This window comes from Eptesicus fuscus, chromosome 21 (assembly GCF_027574615.1).
Source record: "Eptesicus fuscus isolate TK198812 chromosome 21, DD_ASM_mEF_20220401, whole genome shotgun sequence".
NCBI classification, from domain to species: Eukaryota; Metazoa; Chordata; class Mammalia; order Chiroptera; family Vespertilionidae; genus Eptesicus; species Eptesicus fuscus.
In genome coordinates this window covers 20,029,694-20,045,732 of record NC_072493.1, presented here as the reverse complement: position 1 = coordinate 20,045,732, position 16,039 = coordinate 20,029,694, and the positions used below count along the sequence as shown (strand labels likewise).

The 16,039-nt window shown below is 50.5% G+C and overlaps 1 protein-coding gene across 1 annotated transcript; it reads left to right on the top strand.

Annotated features, from left to right (window-relative positions):
- The first annotated feature begins 11,402 nt into the window (after positions 1-11,402).
- Positions 11,403-12,339, top strand: SDHAF1 (succinate dehydrogenase complex assembly factor 1). Its single transcript, XM_008140104.3, is given in 2 exon segments — positions 11,403-11,861; positions 11,864-12,339. Coding segments are annotated over 2 exon segments (351 nt in total). The 5' UTR covers positions 11,403-11,545; the 3' UTR covers positions 11,899-12,339.
- Positions 12,340-16,039: the final 3,700 nt, after the last annotated feature.

Genomic DNA, 16,039 nt, shown 5'->3' with positions numbered 1-16,039 from the left:
TCCCAACCGGCCATCAGGCAGAGGCTTTAGGCTTGGAAAGGGGCCGAACCTGCGATCAGAGGTGCGGGTCGGGGAACCCCTTCCCAAGCCTAAAGCCTGGGGCGGAGGCTTTTGGCTTGGGAAGGGGCTGCACTTGGGATCGGAGGGAAGGGGAAAATATCAATGGAAACATATCTTCAGGTGAGGATAAAAAGAAAAAGAAAGAAAGAAATGTCATATACTATGAAAGACACATCTTGAAAATGCCTAAAGAAAGTTGTCATTTTTTCATGGTGAAGGGACTGGAGTCCATGTTGATGAAAATACCTTGGCAGCTGTGGTGACTGGCAGTGGCTGCAGCAGCGGGGTGATGGGGCTGTTGCCTTCCCCTGATCAGCCCCGTTGCCTCCCACAAAGGGAGGCCAGACTGCAGCTTAGGTCTGCTCCCAATGGGGAGCGGGCTTAAGCCATCCATAGGACATCCCCTGAGGGCTCCCAGTATGTGAGAGGGGGCAGGCTGGGCTGAGGGACCCCTCCCCAGTGCACGAATTTCGTGCACCAGGCCCCTAGTCTATACTAATAAAAGGGTAACATGCTAATTAGGATGTCTTCCAGACGTCCATCTGGGCAAAGACACAGTGGCTGCGGCTGCGAGGGCCTAGGACCAGCTGTGCGGGAGAGGTGCCACTGTGGGAGAGGTGGGCGGAACCACACGGGAGAGGAGGGCAGCGCTGTGGACCGGTCCAGCGCCACTGGACCAGCACCACAACCCCTTTTGCAGAGGCGGTGAGAAGGCAATGCCGTGCCCCCTTCGAGGCGCAGCCGGGTCCCAGTGCTGCCCCTTCTGCAAAGGCAGCCACAGAGGCAGCAGCGTGGGCCCGGTCCAGGCACCACGCCTCCGCAGAGGCTGGACGGGGTGCAACATGCTGTGCCTCAACCTCCCACAGCCCCTCCCGCAGCCGGCCTGGCCCCAGATCGCTCCCCACCCACCAGTGGGCAGGGGGCGGGGGCAGGGCCAGCGCTAAGAAGCGAGGGCCGAGGGCGGGCAGCTGCGGTAGCTGGCTGGCAGTGGCAGCAGCAGCAGGGTGATGGGGGCAGCGCCTTCCCCTGATCAGCCCTGTTGCCTCCCTCAGAGGAAAACATCCTCTGAGGGTTTTTGGACTATAAGAGGGGGCAGGCTGGGTTGAGGGAACCCGCCCCCCCCCATCCTAGTGCACAAGTTTTCGTGCACTGGGCCTCTAGTATTGAATACTTGCTCGGAATTAAGCCTTGCACTACCTCAATTCTCCCGACAGCCTCATGATGCAGGTACATTTTTAAAAATATATATTTTATTGATTTTTTACAGAGAGGAAGGGAGAGGAATAGAGAGCTAGAAACATCGATGAGCCCTTGACCGGTATCGAACCTGGGACCCTTTAGTCCGAAGGCCGACACTCTATCCACTGAGCCAAACCGGTTTCGGCGATGCAGGTACATTTTATGGAGGAGGGAAACCAAAGCATCGATGGTAAGGAGTTTGCCCAATGTCTCACATCTAGAAAATAATTTGGCATCTGAACATTTGTTCACTTATTTAACAAATTATCATAAATTCTGAGTCTCAATGTCCGTATGTCTCCTCAATGCTCTTCATGGACCCTTGGCCCCACCCTGACATATCATCTTTGTCTCGGTGTCCATCTCTTTCTGATCTCTTTTGCCTCTGGATTTAAATGCCCCTGGCAGGAATCTATTTGACTTGCTCTTTACTTAAAGATTGATGACCTCCATACCTCTGCCTGCCATGGTCATTTATCCAGCCCTCCAATCAGCTGTGGCAGAGGTGAGGTCATAGGGACACCATACAGCCACTATACCAGGCAGGACTCTTAATGGCAGTGTCAGAATCCCAATTCCGAGTAGGGGAGAAAGAAAAAGGGATTTGGAGTACATATCATTGCAAAGACCAAGGGTATTTCTATTTTGGGGCTTAGCTAGATTAAGAAATTTCAAATACAGTTATAGAAGAAATCTCTTTTCTTCTGTCTTGTTCTCTCTTCTCTGTCTTGGTCTTGCCTTCCTTCTCCTCTATGTGTTATCTTTATTCCCAAGAAGAGTCTCCCCGTGTAGAAGCCAGGCTTCAGCAACTCCAAGCTGGCAATTCTTCCAGCCCTCCTAAAAATGTAACACCCGTGCTCACTGGCTCCAGAAAAAGTCCCAGGTTCACCACCCATTCGCTTTAACTGACCAATTTGGGGGGCCCAGAGGAGAGAAGAAAAATCTGCTTAGCCAGCCAGGGATTCTGTACCCATCCCTGAAGTCTAGATGTAGAATCATGTCAGTCCACATGTTGAAAGTAAGGATAATGGTTACCAAAAAGGAGGTGGAGGTATTATTTTAGAACAGTAGTAAGGGCAAAAAAGACATCCATGCTGGAATCCACTGACTCAAGCAGGATAGGAGGTGGGATCACTTGGTTCAAGAGATAATCCCCTTCAGCAAGTGCTGGGGAAGGGAGGGGCAGGACCCCGAGAAAGACAAAGCACAGGGCAGTCATGTTAATAATACCTAGGGCTTGTGAAAATAGGTAGCACATTGCATTGTGTGCAGATATCCTCAGTCATTTCTGGGTATTATTGCTGTTGTGATTCATCCAAGGGAGAGGTCTCTTGGGAAAGATGCAATCTGGGGGTGCTGGTTGACTGGATAGCCAGTCCCTAGCTTACCTGATGCTAACACACTGCCTCTTCCAGCCATGCAGTGCCCTCCACACAGCCACTGTAGCCTGTGTGTGAACCCCTGCCCTGGGGCCTGTCGGGGTGTTCAAGAGGTGGCATAGCTCCCACCTCCCTGTGTGATGATGGATTCTTCCTGGCTGGGGGTGACTGCGTTCCTGTGGACCATCGTTCTTGCTTCTTCTGCAGTGGCCAGTACTTCCCTGTGCTTCCTTGTTAAGAATTTCACTTGGATCCTTCCACTTTGCTTCTGATCTCCATGTGCTTGTATGGGTCTTATCTCAAAACCTCTAGCTGCACCTTCCCTTCAATACCACCTCTCCTTTTACCCTCCCTCCCTTCTTCCGCTGCCTGGCTAGAATATCTTCATCAAGAATTGCTCCTTCTCTTATAACTGGGTGAGGGTGTGACCTGTGTCCCCTTCAGCTGTCCTATGAAGGAAGACTGTTGGCATCAAAGATGAATCCTAGACTGATGATTGCAAGATGACTAGGGCTGTGGTCTGAGGGGTCAGGGATTGGGGCATACCCTAACCCTAACCCTCCCTGGGTTCTGGAATAAGGGGACTGATGACTTAGACTCCTGTGACTTATGAGTCCCTGACCATCTCTCTGCCCTCCAGGTACCTTGGCCCCTTCCCTGAGCCCTGTGGCCCCACTGCTAGTTTCCCTACCTTTGCTCCAGAGCCCCAGTCCCCAGCAAATTCCCACTTTGTCCCATGTGGCTCTGCGTGCCCAGCCACATGTGCCAACCCCGCAGATTCAGAGCACTGTAGTAGCCACCCTTATGCCCCTACCTGCCAGTGCCTGCTTGGCTACCTGTTTGCTGCTTTGGAGCTGTGTATCCTGTGCCCGCTGTTCCTGCTTCCTATTCTAAGACCATACTTTCTAGGCAGACAAGTGAACTCAGCACAGCCACTGCCTAACCCTTGGAGCCTTGGTGAGGAAGGTACCCAGGTGCTGGCCTGACAAGTGCTGTGGTTGCTGCCAGGCCTCCACAGGTGGCTGGCACCACTGCCTGTTAGCCCAATCCTCAGCAACCCCCTGTCCTGGAGAAGCCACTGCTCTGTACTGTCGCTGGAGATTTCCACTTACACACATTTGAAGGAGCCCTCTATGAATTCTCTGGCTCCTGTCTATTGCCTGGCAAGTCTCTGTGGCACAGCCCATGCCAACTTTGAGCCCTTTAGACTGGATTTTACCCCCTTCTGTGGCCAAATGGCTGTGCTGAGGCCCTGATCTTCTCATCCTGTGGTCTGTGGCTGGACATGAGTTCATAAGATCTCAACCACTTCCAGATGAGGCTCCACAGGCTCCACCCACCATCCTTCACTGTCCTCACTACCCTCAGGTCACCCATAGTGACCCCTCTTTTCCTGCTGATACACCCTTTGACTCTCCCATTGGGTCCTCAAAGATGTCTACTCCAACTTCCAGTGGCCCTATTCATCTCCCACCAATGGCTACTGACCCCCACCCCTCATTGACTTGCTTCTTGACTCCTTCTCACTGGCTCTCCACTTGTCATCATTCACCACCCTTGAGACTTCTATTACCCTCTTATTAACTACCCAGAGTCCTCAATGACTCCTAATTGATTTCCTTTTAACTCACAGGCTCATCCCTGACTTTCCCACTGACCCTCCCTCTCACCCCATTGAGCATCCCATTAACCCATTGCCCCCCCCCCAAATGATCCTACTATATTAAATTGACTTTGCTATTAACCTCACTTACTATCCTGTTGACCTCACCCCACTCCCCTACCCCACTGATCTGCACTGAGCTGTCCATTGGCCTTCCCAGGGATCCAATGACTGGCCCATTAATGCCCACATTTACACCCCTGTGGATCTTATCATTGAGCAAGCTCCCACACCATCTGATTTGACCATTGAGCTTCCCATTGATATTCACTCCTCTGTTAAATTCTCAGGCCTTTTATTATCCCAACTGAGCCTCTCTTTGACTAATTTTCTCTCTCACTGAGCCTTCCAGTGTTCCATTATTCATTGACTCACCTTCTGACCCCACCCCCATTCACCCTCTAACTGAGCCTCCCCATTACCACCCAAGACCACCTAATAAGCCTACTTTTGGTCCTCAATGACCCATAAATTTGTTCATCCACTTCCTCCATTTGTCCTCTTCTTGATCCTCCCATTAATCCTCATGTGACCCCTCTCCACTGACTCCCTAATTATTCTTCTTACCTTCATTGAGCTCCCACTGACCCCTCTTTAACTCTGATCATCTACTCTTCTATTGATCTCCCATTAAATCTTTTACTGACCCTCCATTTAGCCTCCAACTGACCTATTGAACCCTCTTGTGACCCATAATGACTACCTACATTAACCAACCATTAATATTCTCCTTGATCCCTCTCTGATGCTTCCAAGAATGTTTGCTAACCACTGCTACCACCCCCTTCCCCAGCTGTTCTCCCCACCCACATGCCCTCCCTGTAGGTGGACAGAATTCTGGGATCACTCCTCTTCTTTCAGAACTACTGCCTCCATATTTACTGCCAGAACTTCCAACTCTATCTAGACACACTTCAGTTTCTTGCTGTCTTAAAATTGGGACAGCCTGGCACATGTGATGCTGTGAAGGCTCTAACTGTGTGAACTCTGTGGCCCAGAAGACCCAAGAGACTGCCCTGTGCCCTTGCCGGACACCTGGAAGATGGCAGAGATGCCAGGCTGTGGCCCAGTCTGTGGACCCTCTGCCCTGGTCCATGCCCAGTGGCAGCACACTCTTTCATTTCACAGGGGACATGTACTTCCAGCTTCTGGAAGGAACTGAGGCTCCCCTGAGGCCATGTTGAACCTGCTTCTGTTCCTAAATGACTGGCTGGATGATGTGTGCTGCCACTGTGGCCCCTGCCACATGGCCTGCCCAGCCCTGGCCACGTACACTGTCACCTGTCAGGCTCTGGGCATGTGTCTGTGGCCCTGAATGATACCTGACTTCTGTCATGAGTGTGTGGGAATTGGCAAAGACAGGTGAATCTCAGAACTCCAACTTGGGCCATTAGGGGACAGAGGCGAGAGTTCAGTCCTGGGTGGATGAGGACAAGCAAAGAAAGATGGGACTTGCAGAAGAGTTAGGACTAGGGTTGAAAAGCGGTCAGACCTGGAGGGGAAGCAGTTGCATTTACTGTGCCTGTCTCTCTCTCTTTCTAAGACTACTTTTATTAAAGCTGGGAACGGTGAAACAAGGAAGGGCCTAGGAGAGAAGAAGACTGCTTTGGCTCTCCAGAACACTTATGGGAAAGAAGTGAGCCTGAGCCGGGCTACTGTTAGCTCACTGGGAAGTCAGAGAAAAGAGGGGGACAGGTTCAGGGGGTTAGCCAAGATGAACTGCCACTGCCCATTGCTCCCTTGGTTGCAAGTCTCTGGGGACCCTTACAGTTTAGGAGATGCACCCTGTGGGGGAAGAAGTGGGGGGAGGGAAAGGTGGGGGTGTGCTCCTGGGAGGGAGAGCGCACTGTGCCTGTCTTTTCCTCACTTTCTCTGTCTTGTGCCTCTCTCTCTTTGAGCCTCATTGTTTCCTCCTGGAGGTCCTACTCTATCTGTTCCTCCTTCTGTCTTCCCTGAGACCCCTGTGTTGCACTCAAAATGCTCCGTCTCTGCTTTCGGGTCTGTTACCCCATCTCTCCCGTCTTTCACTACCTTCCCCCACCCCCAACTCCCCCTAGCATTGCAGTGCCAGGCACTCACACTACAAGCTGTGTGGCAGGTGCTGCCCAGTCACTTGCACGCGTGACAGCTGCTGCTGTGAGAGCCATGTGTGCCACATGAGTTTTGTGCTGAGCAGCGCCTTCTGCCTGCCTGCAGCCATCTATGCCTGCTTTGGTGCAGGCCACTAGACGTGTTCAGGTAACCAAGCCCAGCCAGGTTGCGCGTGCTGTGGCCGCTCCAGCCTGGGTGACGTGGGCACGGTGGTCCAGTGGGTGGGGTGCGTGTGCGGCCTCCATGGAGGCATGTGCCACTGCCTGCTCCACGGCGGCCTGCTCACGCTGCCCCTGCCTGTGCCCTTCCACCCTGTGCCCACACTGGCCTGCGCCTCACACCTGGCGACCTGCCAGGCTGCTCAGTCTGCACCTCAACCTCTCCTGGCAGCAAGACCGTGCCTTAGGGAAAGGCTGCACAGCACTGAGCCAAAGGCAGCAAAAGGCCTATGATGGCAGCAAAAAGAAGAAGCAACAGGAGAGCCTCGGCTGGGCTGCTTTGGCTCACTGAGAAGTCAGAGAAAAAGGGGCCTTGGAGACAGGTTCAGGGGGTTAGCCCAGGATGAGCGGCCACTGCTTATTGCTCCCCTGGTTGCTAGGGGAGGACAGTTTACCCTGAGGGCGAGGTTCTTGTTTTCCCAGTTTTGTCCCTTGCTAGGCATTCGGAGCTTTCTACGCTGGTGAGTTTCTGTACTGGGCCCATTGTCCTTGCTCTGCTCGTGTCTAACAATAAGCCCTGGAGAACTGGATGGTGAGCAAGTCCTGGAGGAACTCACATTCTTCTGGGTAAAGAGATGGGTAAAACAGGTGGCTATGAGAACGATAAAGAAAAATGAATCAAGAGAGAGAGACCGCCAAAACCGGTTTGGCTCAATGGATAGAGCGTCGGCCTGCAGACTGAAAGGTCCCAGGTTTGATTCCGGTTAAGGGCATGTACCTTGGTTGTGGGCACATCCCCAGTAGGGGGTGTGCAGGAGGCAGCTGATCAATGTTTCTCTCTCATCAATGTTTCTAACTCTCTATCCCTCTCCCTTCCTCTCTGTAAAAAATCAATAAAATATATTTTTTTTAAAAAAAGACAAACGCCAAAACCGGTTTGGCTCAGTGGATAGAGCGTCGGCCTGCGGACTGAAAGGTCCCAGGTTCGATTCCGGTCAAGGGCATGTACCTTGGTTGCGGGCACATCCCCAGTAGGGGGTGTGCAAGAGGCAGCTGATCGATGTTTCTCTCTCATCGATGTTTCTAACTCTCTATCCCTCTCTCTTCCTCTCTGTAAAAAATCAATAAAATATATTAAAAAAAAAAAAAAAAGACAAAGAGTACAGAGAAGGTTTAGAATTTTAAATAAGGTGATGAGGAAGACCCTACTGAGAAAGCATTTTTTTAAATTTCTTTATTGATTAAGGTGTTACATATGTATCCTTATTCCCCCATTACCCCACACACACACTCATGCCATCACCCCCCTGTTGTCTGTGTCCATTGGTTAGGCTTATATGCATGCATACAAGTCCTTTGGTTGATCGAGAAAGCAATATTTGACTCAAGATCTGAAGGAGGTAAATGAGGAAGGAGCAAGGCAGAAAGAACACCAAGTGCAAAGGTAAGGGGACTGGGAAGGTGCCTAGTGTGTTGGAGGAACAGCAAGAGAGGCCAGTATAGCTTGTGCTAAGAGTTTGAGGAGGAGGAGATGATGAAGTCAGAGAAGAGACAGGGCCCAGACCACTAGAGACTTACAGAGTGAGCAGAAGTAAAGAATTGGCAGAGTAGTCGCAGGAAAAGCCAAAATGTGGTGAAATTCAGCATCCAGAAGTAGAGGGAGCTTCAAAAAGGTGTGTGGTCCATGCTCATGAGGAAGGTAATGCCAGAGAAGGGGGCCTAGGATTTATTTAGTGCTTATTCTGTGTTGCGTGCTGTTCTGAGCATTTTGCCTCATTTTGTTACAGGGCAGTGAAAAGCTAGGAAAATTCCAGGGCAAGAGGAATAGGAAAACTGAGACAAGAAAATTAAAACAAGGCCAAGCAGTGCGGGCAACCTGCAGCCAGCTTGTGAATAGCGAGCCATTATTTACCCAAACCAAGGACACTTGAGAGCAAATGGTTAAAAGCCTCCCAAATGAAAGAATGAAGGGAAGGAGGGGAAAAGAGGAAAGGAAAAAGGACACTTTTACTCCCTAAGCAGAAAAGCCAGCAGTCTCAAGGTTTGGCAAGATAAAATCGCCAGGTGCTTCTCGTGAATTGTGGGAAGGCCACAACAAAGTAAAAGGGGACTTTGAGAATTAATCTGTACCAAAATAGTCAGCAGAGGAATTCTGAAACCTAGACAGGAGGGTATATAATGCCTCGGACCCCCACCCAACTCACTCTTCAGATTGGCTGAGAGCCCTTCTGCGCCTCATAAGCCAGATGTATAGATTTGCTTGCCTTGCTTCTTTAATAAATTTGCACGTTTTACTTTCTTAATAAATTATTTTCTTAATAAATCAGCTTTATCACAATGCAGTCAGGGTCTCTCATTTAAATTCATTTATATGAGAAGACAAGAACTGGAGTGTGGACATCCCTCTCCCTCTGACTCAGGGGGCTGTCTGGTAACACCTCTCTGGTGTCTGTGAGAGGTGCCTGTTACAATGTCATTTAATCCTTACAGCAGTTGTATCAGTCAGCTAATGCTGCATGACAAACAACCTCAAAAATCTCCGTGACTTGCCCCAAGCAGCTTTTTCATTCACATGTCTGTGAGTTGACTGGCATTTGGCTGATCTCTGCTTGGGTCATAAAGCATTTACCATATGCTCAGCATTGCTCTAAGCCAGTGGTTCTCAACCTTTCTAATGCCACGACCCTTTAATACAGTTCCTCATGTTGTGGTGACCCCCCCAACCATAAAACTATTTTCGTTGACAGAGTAACATCGATCAGCTGCCTTCTGCACACTCCCTACCAAGGTATATGCCCTTGACCGGAATCGAACCTGGGACCCTTGAGTCTGCAGGCCGAGGCTCTATCCACTGAGCCAAACCGGTTAGGGCAGCATGGTCAACTTTTGATGGAATTTGCTGAATTTCCCCAGAGCAAACAGAATGTAGGGAGGAGGAAAGAGGATATAGGAACAAAGAACTGTGCATGTGGGCCAGCATCATGGTGGAAACCCCCAAGGTGCCTGCCTTGGCTAGACAGGGGGAGGGGGAGGCAACTAGAGAAAGCCTCAGCCCATTTTTGTTTTTTAATGACCCAATGGGAGACAGCAAGACTAGGCGACATATGAGGAAACAGGTGACCCATGGTGCTCAGCCAATGAAGAACCAGAGGAGGGACTGAATAAATGGGCTGTGTTTGCTGCCCCAGGTATGCCTGTACAACCTGGTGGACATCTGCTCTCGAGAGCATATTAAAAGTCTTGTTTTTTGCCATACTTCTGTCTCGGAGTCCATTATTTTAATTCGGACAGGTGAGCATTTCTCACAACAGGAAGCACGGACCCATTGATTGTCCAGTTACATTCTGATTAGAGCAGTGATGGGCAACCTTTTGAGCTTGGTGTGTCAAACTTCGCCAAAAAACTGAGCATAACTCGGGTAGTGTGTCACTTTGAGGAAAACACTAACTCCAAGACTCTAGTCGCAAATGTTTCATCCTCAGGAGCATATAGTACTGCAGATCTATCTTGTCAGAGTGTTGGTGAGGACTTAATATCATTTTTTAAAAATGCTTAAAAAATAAAATAAATGCTTAAACTATTTTAAATATTTACTATTTTTAGAAAAATGCATTACATAAATAACATAAATTAGGTGAGACTATGTTAAAATATCAATTGCAACATATTTTATTGCATATTATATTACTATCAAGAGTTTTTTCTTTTTTTTTTCCTTTAAAGTTCCCTTTTAGAAAAGTGTTTACTTCGGAAATTTTCAAACATCACAAAAGAGAGAATAGTGTTATGAAACCCCGTTATAGTTACAAAAATTTTACCATTCTTGCTTCCATCTTTCCTCTCATTCTTTTTGTTTTAGCCTTGCTGGAGAATTTTAAAGCAAATCGCAGACCTTATTCCGCTTGCAAAGACTTGAGATATGTATTTCTGATAGAGACACCAGCAGGATTCACAGTGGTTTTCCGAGCGCCCCTTGACTCCCGAGCTCCCGGCCTATTCCCCGCCCCTAACTCGCCTCCTCTCTCTCTGCAGGTGAACTGCCCAGGGTTGTGGGGTGGTGGTTGCACGCTGGGCGGAGGCCTCCTGGCTTACGCTGGAGGGGACCCCACGCTCTGGGTGGTGGTGGAGCCTCAGGGGGCTGTGGGCCTACGAGCCTCCCCCCGCGCTACCAGGGCGCCTCCTGGCTGCCTGCGTGACTACAACGAAATTGCAGCGGACGATCTGATACTCCCAGGACTTTGGGGTGCCAGCCTAGTCGACGTGCTCCAGGCGTGACGGGGCTTCAACAGCTGGGGAGGACCCTCCTCGTCCCGTCGACCCCGTCCTTCCGGGCGGGGGCTGCCGTCATCCCAACTCTGCGCCACGCGGAGGCTGCCTTTGGCGGCTGGGAGCCAACACCTTCTCTGCTTGTCTTCCCACATGCCCGGGAAGCTGGCCTTGCCCTCCATGTCCCAACACTAACTGCGTGACCCCGTTTCTCTGCACGTCCCCAGGGCTGGGACCAGCGACGCACGGAGCTTCCCGAGACTGTCATAATAACGATGACCACAAAAATGGTAGCGCCTGTCTTCTCTCTCCCAGTGCCCCTGCGCCCGGAAGAGGGCACGGACAAGTGTCCTAACCTCTAGCTCCCTCCTCTGCCAGGACTCAGGAATTCGGGTCAGAACCCCTAGTCGCCTAGGCCCTTCTCTTCCGGGTTCTCGGAACCGTGGTCTCCTCAAGGACACTTACTCCCTAAGGGCTAGGCCAGCAAACCAGAAGTCCCGCCCCTTTGTGACGCAACCGCAGCGACAGCCAATGAGGCGCGCCAGCACCGGATAGCGGGAGGCCGGAGGCGGAGGTTTTAGAGAGCAGAGCGGAAGTCCCTCTTGCCTCCCACCCGGGTTTCTGCCAACTGGGCTGCCGCTCCGCTGTTCTGGGCCGTCGCCTGCGCGCGCCCGCGGCCCAGCTCTGCCATGAGCCGGCCCAGCCGACTGCAGAGGCAAGTGCTTAGCCTGTACCGCGAACTGCTGCGCGCCGGGCGCGGGAAGCCGGGGGCCGAGGCGCGGGTGCGGGCCGAGTTTCGGCAGCACGCCTGCCTGCCGCGCTCCGACGTACTACGCATCGAATACCTGTACCGCCGCGGGAGGCGCCAGCTCCAGTTGCTACGCTCCGGCCACGCCAAGACCTTGGACGCCTTCGAGCGCCCGCAGGGCGCGAACGAGGAGCCCGGCGAAGCGGGGGCCCCTACGACTCCGCCTGAGGAGAGGGACGATTCGAGGAACCCTCTCGAATGGAGTCACCGGAAATCCCGCCGGGTGGACGGTGACAGGCCGAAGAGCTCCGATGGAACAGGGGAACGGTGGGGCGGGATCGCTTGACTGCGTGTGTGGTGGGACCAGGGAACCCGCATGATGGAAGGTGAGAGGTCTTGAGAGACGAGCTCGATGGATTGGGGGAATCGGAGAGCCGTCCTGGCGATGTGGGGTCTTAGAGACCACCATGACGGGTGGCAAGATATGCTTGCCCTTGTACGATTCATAGTCACTTGTCGTACCCCTTCCTGAGAGCCTGGGGCGGGCTGCGTCGCCAGCTGGCTGGACTATGTCAAGCTGAGAGCTGCTGCTAGAAGGCATGGGGAGCCAGGATGCCCCCCTCCCCGCCCCGTTGGACCGAAAGAGACTGAAACACCCTTCTCTCCACCTCTGGCTCCTGAACTCCCCTCTTTGTATTTAATTCTGATAACAGCAGATTTTTTTTTTTTTTTTCTGCTGAGGAATTTGAGATGCCCTGATGGACGACGGTGAGAAGCCCCGAATCCCTTTGGAAAACTTTCCCCCCACTAATTACAGCAAACTACGACTGGTGAGGAAGGGAGTAGGGTCTCATCCCAGCTGATCATTTGTAGACCCCTCAAGACCTCTACACTTACTGTTTCTGAGGGCGAGCCCTGACTCCTCTGCCCTTCCACCCTCAGGACTGTCAAACAAGTGGAATAAAGTTGGGGATGTGCCTACTTCCTGTTGGTGGTCTTAAAAATTTTATGTGTTTGGGGATATTTGAAGAGGCACACACACCAAGAAGTGACCGACCCTCTAGGACAGTGGTTCTCAACCTTTCTAATGCCGCGACCCTTGAATACAGTTCCTCATGTTGTGGTGACCCCCAACGACCCACAGGTTGAGAACCGATAGCAGGGTCGCCTAAGACCATCGGAAAACAGATATTTACGATTCATTAACAGTAGCAAAATTACAGTTATGAAGTAGCAACGAAAATAATTTTATGGTTGGGGTCACCACAACATGAGGAACTGTATTAAAGGGTCGCGGCATTAGAAAGGTTGAGAACCACTGCTCTAGGAGGAATGGGTGTTGGGACCTGTCTTCCCCTCTGGAGCCCTGTAGACTGGCAGATCGGTTGAAACAGCATTGATCTCTCTCCTGGGTAGATCCATAAGAGACCCCAAAGAAATCCCAGTTGACTCTTTAATGAAGAGGCAAGAGAAGAGATGGTAGAGCTGAGGTCTGGCTGGTAACCCCTGAGGCAATAGTGAGGGGTCTTAAGCCTGATTGAGGAGTCCAGCCTCAGGACTCCTTGGATTTTTGTCAGCAAGACCCAGGGGTTGGGGAGGAGAGATGGAACCATAGGCCACAGGCAGAATCTCCCATGTCCCCGTATGGGCTTGCTTTAGACATTCTTTAGATGTCTGCATTTTGCAATCCTGAGATGTATTTGCACCCAGGTCAGTTAAATAAGTGGGAAGCAGATGAACTCTTAGTAGATAAAGTTGAAAGGAGGGGGAGGACCTTAGGAATGGAACCCAGACCTCAAACCAAAGGGAAGAGGGACAAAAGAGAAACAGTCTCTTCCCTAATCCCAGTGGGTACCCAATAGTTATAAAGTGGGGTTGAAATTTGAAGAATTATAAGGACTTTACCAGAAGGTAAGGATAGGCTTCTAAGCTGGAGGACCAGTGTAGGCAAAGTCCTAGAGGAGATAAAGGGGAGAAATGCAGGGTCCCAGGTGGGACCTGGGGTGCCCCAGGGCACAGGCTGACTTCTAGTTCAGCTTTGTCTCTGGTTAATATTCACCTAACCTCTGTCAGGCCCTTTGTCACCTTGTTTATCTATCTTAGCCTCAGTGTTTCTCATCAGGGTGGCCCTGTTAGTCCTGCCCTGGCTCCATCTCAGAGTAAAAGCAAAAGTCAACGTGGCTCACTCCTGGCTCCAGATCTTGTGACCTAACAAGCTTCAGGATGGGAGCTTCTGGAGCTGCAGGCAATGGGCGAGTTTCCACTGGCGCTGGGCTCCCAGATCATGAGAGAGACATTCACTGGAGTATTACAGATGAACAGAGTTTGCTTGGTCGAGAGGATGAGGAAGGGGAATGCCTGGTTTGAGGTTGTAGGTGAGTGGTGATTAAGAGCTTGCACTCCTACCTGGCCAGCATGGCTCTGGTTGAGCATCACCTTATGAACTGGAGGTCACAGCACATGCCTGGGTTGTGGGCTCAATCCCTAGTGTGGGGCTTGCAGAAGGCAGCCAATCAATGATTCTCATCATTGATGTTTCCCCTCTCTCCCTCTCCCTCTCTCTGAAATCAATTTAAAAAAAATATATATTTTTTAAGAGCTTGCACTCCGTAACTGGAATGCCTACATTTGAACCCCAGTTCCAACACCGATTACATGATTGTGGGCAAGTGATTTAACCTCTATGCCTCAACATCCTTATCTGTGAAATGGACATCATAATAGTGCCTCTCTCATGTGACTTTTGTGATGATACAGTGAATTAAGTGTGGCAGATGATATTATCCAACCCCAGGACCCTCTTGCCTACTTCAGTTCACTTACAGCTGCAAAAGGAGGCTTTTCTGTTTCCGGCCCTGAGCTCTGGCATCTCTGCTCCTCTGCTGAGAGCTTTCTGGGAGTTACGGAAAGTGAGCTAATGCTCTCAGCCTAAAGTGGGTATCAGTCACTGGATGAGTGCCCCAGACTTCCTGTTGTCTGGTCCCGAGATTGCAACAGTGTTCTATAGGATCCTCATAAAAAACATCCCCTCCGCCCTAACCGGTGTGGCTCAGTGGATAGAGCGTCGGCCTGCGGACTGAAAGTTCCCGGGTTCGATTCCGGTCAGGGGCATGTACCTTGGTTGCGGGCACATCCCCAGTGGGGAGTGTGCAGGAGGCAGCTGGTCGGTGTTTCTCTCCCATCGATGTTTCTAGCTCTCTATCCCTCTCCCTTCCTCTCTGTAAAAAATCAATAAAATATATTTAAAAAAAAAAAACATCCCCTCCTCCACCCGTTTCCCACAGTGGCTACCACTCCATAAGCACCTTTTCTGGCTTACACCCTACCTGTCTCACCCCATTCCCTGACTCCTGCCTCCTGGAATCAAGTCCTAAATAAAGCACCTCTTGCAAGTCCTTGGGTCCCTGTGCTGTGTGTAAAGCCCACAGTTGATACTCTGTGTCTGCTATGTTTTTTGTTGTTGTTTTGTTAATCCTCACCTGAGGATAATTTTTCCCTTGAGCCCTAGCTGGTTTGGCTCAGTGGATAGAGTGTCAGCCTGCGAACTGAAGGATCCCAGGTTCAGTTCCGGTCAGGGGCACATGCCCAGGTTGTGGGACTTGATCCCCAGTGGGGGACCTGCAGGAGGCAGCCGACCCATGATTTTCTCATCATGGATGTTTCTCTCTCTCCCTCTTTCTTCCTCTCTGAAATTAATAAAAAAATATATTTTTTCCCTTGATATTTAGAGAGAGTGGAAGGGAGGGGGAGAGACAGAGAGAAACATCAATGTGAGAGAGAAACATTGATTGATTGCCTCCTGCATGGGCCCCAACCGTGGGTGGGGATAGAGCCTGGAGGTGAGGTTCATGACCTTCAGTCTGCAAGCCAATGCTCTAACCACTGAGCAACTGGTTAGGGCTGCTGCTGTTTTTTACTCTGCTAAGGCACAGGGTCAGTTGCTTCTCAACCCCTTTACCCTATCTGTTAAATAAGAATCTCCTGCTCTAAGACTTGACAGCAATATTTTTAAAATATTAAAATTAATTTCACCTGTTTCTACTGTTTGTGACTACTAGAAATTTTAGAATAATTTGGAATATGGATTGTGGGTTAATAATAGAACTGAATCACCCTGGCTGGTTTGGTTCAGTGGATATTGTCAGCCCATGGACTTACGGGTCCCAAGTTCGATTCCAGTCAAAGGCATGTATCTCAGTTGCAGGCTCAGTCCCTGTGCAACCAATGATGTGTCTCTCACATCAGTGGTTTTTTTTCTCTCTCTCTCCCATTTCCTTCCACTCTCTAAAAAAAAAAAAAAAAATTAGTGGGAAAATATCCTCGGGTGAGGATTTAAAAAAACAAAACTGAATTGAGTTGTTAAATTTTCCTATTTTGATGACTGTACTCTAGTTGTGTATGAGAATGCCTTTATTCTTAAGAACTGCACACTGAA